Here is a 4,774-nt window from a genome sequence, read left to right as displayed (position 1 = left end):
TGATGTATTCATATTTATAGATTGGTCGATTAACTTAAAAGTTATTGAGTGTCAAATTTCAGAAACTAATTTTCTTTGATACAAAATTAATTATATCTTTAAAAGCAGAGATACCATTTTTCTGCAAATTAGCTTAATCGAAAGAAGACACTTCTAGCTTTCATTTGATGTATTCATATTTATAGATTGGTCGATTAACTTAAAAGTTATTGAGTGCCGAAGTTCAGAAACTAATTTTCTTTGAAAAGAAAAACCTTTTATCTTTAAAAATCATATACCAGAGGACAGAAAAATTTTAGTACAGAATAAACTAAAAAAAAATAGAATATTCACATATTAATTATAATTAATTCAAATGTGCGCTTACTTATTTATGCACAACCGTTAGTAAATTTCGTTGATAAATTTGGGATATTTATATGTCACGAATTTTCATTAAATTTACTGCATCTAAGATATTATTAAAATAAAATTATAGAATTTTATTTTAGACGATTTATTATAACCTTGTTTGATTAACTAATTAAATAAAATTAATTTAAAAATATAATAACTTGGGTCTGTACTACCGATAGGTTTTTTTGACATATTTTAAACCACTAGACTAAATTATATACAGAAATCTTAAAATTCTGTAGTCCTATCAATGATATCCCCAATATTTATTACAAATAAATAAGCAAGTGTATGCATATCGATGTGATTGTTAAGAAGTTTGTTAATTAAATAATTAGTAAAGGATCTTATACAAATAATTGTTAGCTGAAGAACATAATGACTCAATAGACCTATGTAAGTCTATTGAGTCATTTAATTTTATAAGTAATTTTGTTTTTGCATGAAAATTAGGTTTTAAAATTTTTAAAAATTTAAAAACAAAATTTATTTTTCATCAAATATATTTATTTATTATTTATTACATTAATTAAAAACTATTAAATTTATTTTTTTAAAGAAAAGGATATAATTTATATTTATATATAATTTATATTTATATACAATATTATTTAATATTTTATATTTAAAATAATTTTCAAATTATTATTTTTTCCAGGTCATTTGCCAATTGATCACCTCCACTATTGCGCTGAGGTTGTTGCGGCTGCGGGAGTTGTTGTCTCCGTTGCGGCTGCGAGAGTTGTTGTATCCGTTGCGGCTGCAGCAGATGCTGTCTCGGCTGCGACAGGTCGTATGGTTGCTGCTCCGGCTGGTATGGATGCTGCTCCGGCTGGTATGGATGTTGCTCCGGCTGGTATGCTTGCTGCTGCGGCCACGGCTGGAATTGATGCAGCTGGTATAGTTGTGGCTGCGGCTGCGGCTGCAGTTGGTATGGTTGTGGCTGCGGCCACAGCTGGTATTGTTGTGGCTGCAGCCACAGCTGATATTGTTGCACCGGTACCGGCGGTGCCGACTGGGTTTGACTGGTTGGCTTTGGCCCAGTCACTTTTTTGTTTTGGTGATTATCTGAAATGAAAAGATATGTTATAATTAATAAATTTATTTCTATTTATTCTCATTTTTTTTTTTAAATATTTCTTTTTAAATTATACTCACATTTTTTGGTAATTTTTTTTTTGTTAAATTTTTTCTTCTGCTGGCCCTAAAAAAACAGAAATAATTTTTTTCAAATAAATTTCAAACAAATAAAATATATATGTATATAATAAGAATAAATAATGTTAATGCGTATAATAATTTTTTAAAATTGTTACATTCAGGCATGCTCTGAATTTCGACTTCATTTCAAATCGAAATTCAATTTGAAACGGAATGAACCCGTTTTGGGTGTTCCAGAAATCGAATATTTTCATGCGGTTTCAAAATGAACTCAAAATGAATTTAAACATCTGTTTGTTGACGTTTTGTAAAATATTCAATGCTCTTAATTGAAATTTTTAAATTTTAATAAGTAAAATAAAAAAAAAACAGTTTTTATAAAATGTTCGGAATGTTAGCATTGGTGGCAGCTGAAAATAATAGTCACACAAATGAAAAAATAAAAAGACGGATTTTAAGAGATTGCAGCAATCCGTTAGATTTGAATGAGTCGACGTAAGTGGCTAATTCATACTGGATGAAACAACGAAAAATAACGAATACTTTTAGCTTTATAAATTATTACAGGGTGAACAAAGATGCTTTTTGCATGCTGGTAAAAGTCGTAACACCGCACGTTAAGTTATCATCCATACCAAGTTCTATTCAGTTGGCCTGCACATTGCGTTTTTTAGCGGAAGGGGGCTTTCAAAAATCGGTAGGCATCGACAAGCAAATAGCTTTGGGTAGGAGCACTGTTGGAAAAATTTTGACAAATGTTATCGCAATTTTGGAAAGGCGCATCTGCCCATCATGGATAAAATTAGAAATGTCGGACGCTGAGCGGAGTGCGTCTAAGCGCCACTTTATGCAAAAATTCGGGATTCCGGGTGTGGTAGGTTGTGTGGACGGAACACATATAAGAATGACAAAGCCTCATCGTGACCACCACCTTTTTTATAATAGGAAAGGCTATTTCAGCATTAACGCCATGATAGTAAGGACTTTCAAGTTCTTTTTGAAATTTCTTTTCAATATGTACAGATTTGCGACTACAAAATGACGATTAGAGCAGTGAATGCTAGGCGCGCTGGTTCTAGCCACGATTCACTAATATGGTGCGTAAGCAAGGCACACGACTACTTCCGCCAGTGCTATGAGAGCGGTGAACGTGGAAGTTGGCTTTTAGGAGATGCTGGCTACTCCCTTCAGCCATTTTTGCTAACGCCATACAGAGATCCGCAGCCTGGAACGCAGGAGCATAAATTTAACGTGAAACACGCATCTGCACGCAATGTTATTGAACGAGCAATTGGCGTGTTGAAAAGCCGCTTCAGGTGTCTAGCCCGACTTCTTCAATACCAGCCCGAAAAAGTTTCCAAAATTATTAATGTATGCTGTGCGCTACATAATATTTGTAGATACTACAAGGTACAGAATGTCGAAGATGTTCACTTTGCTAATGAAGATGAAGAGAAACTAAGTGAAATATCGGCTAGTAGAGAAGCAAATACAATAAGAGATGACATTGCTAATAGCTTGCGTTAGTAGTATTTAAGGAAAATTTTTATTAAAACAAAAAAATGAATAAATTCTTAAAATATTTTATTTTATTTATTGGAGCTTAAAATTAAAAAAAAAATTATCAAAATTATATTTACATAACTTGAAACTGATTTAATTCAAAAAAAATGTAATTATACTTACATGTTATTTTCACTACTTTTAAATTCACAACTATTTCGATATGTGGTTTTAATCACATGTTTTTATGCGAATTCGATTTCTAGAGCAAGCAAATTCATTCGATTTCATTTGTGAAATCGCAAATGAAATGAAAAAAGCAGAGCACCAAAATGTGAATTTAAATTGAAATCGAATTTTTTAATGCGGATTCGAATTCTAGAGCATGCCAGATTAACAGAACAAAAAAGTGTTAGTGTTGATTTTTATTTTTAAAATTTATTTTATAAATTTTATTGTTTCTGAACTTCGGCACTCAATAACTTTTAAGTTAATCGACCAATCTATAAATATGAATACATCAAATGAAAGCTAGAAGTGTCTTCTTTCGATTAAGCTAATTTGCAGAAAAATGGTATCTCTGCTTTTAAAGATATAATTAATTTTGTATCAAAGAAAATTAGTTTCTGAAATTTGACACTCAATAACTTTTAAGTTAATCGACCAATCTATAAATATGAATACATCAAATGAAAGCTAGAAGTGTCCTCTTTCGATTAAGCTAATTTGCAGAAAAATGGTATCTCTGCTTTTAAAGATATAATTAATTTTGTATCAAAGAAAATTAGTTTTTGAAATTTGACACTCAATAACTTTTAAGTTAATCGACCAATCTATAAATATGAATACATCAAATGAAAGCTAGAAGTGTCTTCTTTCGATTAAGCTAATTTGCAGAAAAATGGTATCTCTGCTTTTAAAGATATAATTAATTTTGTATCAAAGAAAATTAGTTTCTGAACTTTGACACTCAATAACTTTTAAGTTAATCGACCAATCTATAAATATGAATACATCAAATGAAAGCTAGAAGTGTCCTCTTTCGATTAAGCTAATTTGCAGAAAAATGGTACCTCTGCTTTTAAAGATATAATTAATTTTGTAATGCAACCTCGTTTTTACAAATTTTTGCTTTCCATTTTTAAAGAAAATTTGCTCTATACTATATAAAAACTAAGTATATTTAGAAAACCAAACATATTTTTTACTGTTATCTGTCTTTTATTTCATAGTTTTTAATTAAATAATAATGTTTTAATTAATTAAAATTTGAAATGACATCGTAATAAAAAATCGACGCTAACTATATTTTGACATTAAATTTCCCAAATTTATCATCAATGCAAATTAAACTGTTTTGCATTCACAAGTTAGCGCATAATTTAATTAATTTTATTTAATTTGTTAATCGAACAATAAATATAATATTAGACATTAATTGGCTTAGAAAAATTCTAGTTTTTTGTTCAAATAATATCTTAGATGCAATAATCTTAATAAAAATTCGACGCTAACTATATTTTGATATATAATATCCCACATATATCATCAACGCAATTTCAACTGTTGTGCATGCCCAAGTTAGTTCACATTTAATTTAATTATATATAATTTATTAATCGAATAAGATATATAATATTGTATATCAATCGTTTTAGAAAAAATTCTAGTTTCTTATTTTGATGCAGCAAGTTTAATAAAAATTGGACGTTAG

The 4,774-nt window shown here is 29.5% G+C and overlaps 1 protein-coding gene across 1 annotated transcript; it reads left to right on the top strand.

The window, feature by feature from the left end:
• The first annotated feature begins 1,920 nt into the window (after positions 1-1,920).
• LOC119664847 (putative nuclease HARBI1) lies at positions 1,921-3,084 on the top strand. The gene is made up of 3 exons (XM_038074220.1): positions 1,921-2,052; positions 2,125-2,533; positions 2,581-3,084. The coding sequence occupies exons 1-3, from the start codon at positions 1,940-1,942 to the stop codon at positions 3,082-3,084; spliced, it is 1,026 nt and encodes a 341-aa protein (XP_037930148.1). The 5' UTR covers positions 1,921-1,939.
• Positions 3,085-4,774: the final 1,690 nt, after the last annotated feature.

The sequence above is a fragment of the Teleopsis dalmanni genome, unplaced genomic scaffold (assembly GCF_002237135.1).
Source record: "Teleopsis dalmanni isolate 2A unplaced genomic scaffold, ASM223713v2 unscaffolded_contig_2749, whole genome shotgun sequence".
Classification (NCBI taxonomy): domain Eukaryota; kingdom Metazoa; phylum Arthropoda; class Insecta; order Diptera; family Diopsidae; genus Teleopsis; species Teleopsis dalmanni.
This window is presented reverse-complemented; position numbering and strand designations above follow the sequence as displayed.

What these genes read in the sequence shown, in the direction of transcription:
- LOC119664847 (XM_038074220.1), top strand. Translation starts at nt 1,940, where the DNA reads ATGTTCGGAATGTTAGCATTGGTGGCAGCTGAAAATAATAGTCACACA. An exon ending in TTAGATTTGAATGAGTCGAC is followed by an intron (nt 2,053 to 2,124) that starts GTAAGTGGCTAA and finishes AAATTATTACAG; the next exon opens with GGTGAACAAAGATGCTTTTT. An exon ending in TCAGCATTAACGCCATGATA is followed by an intron (nt 2,534 to 2,580) that starts GTAAGGACTTTC and finishes CAATATGTACAG; the next exon opens with ATTTGCGACTACAAAATGAC.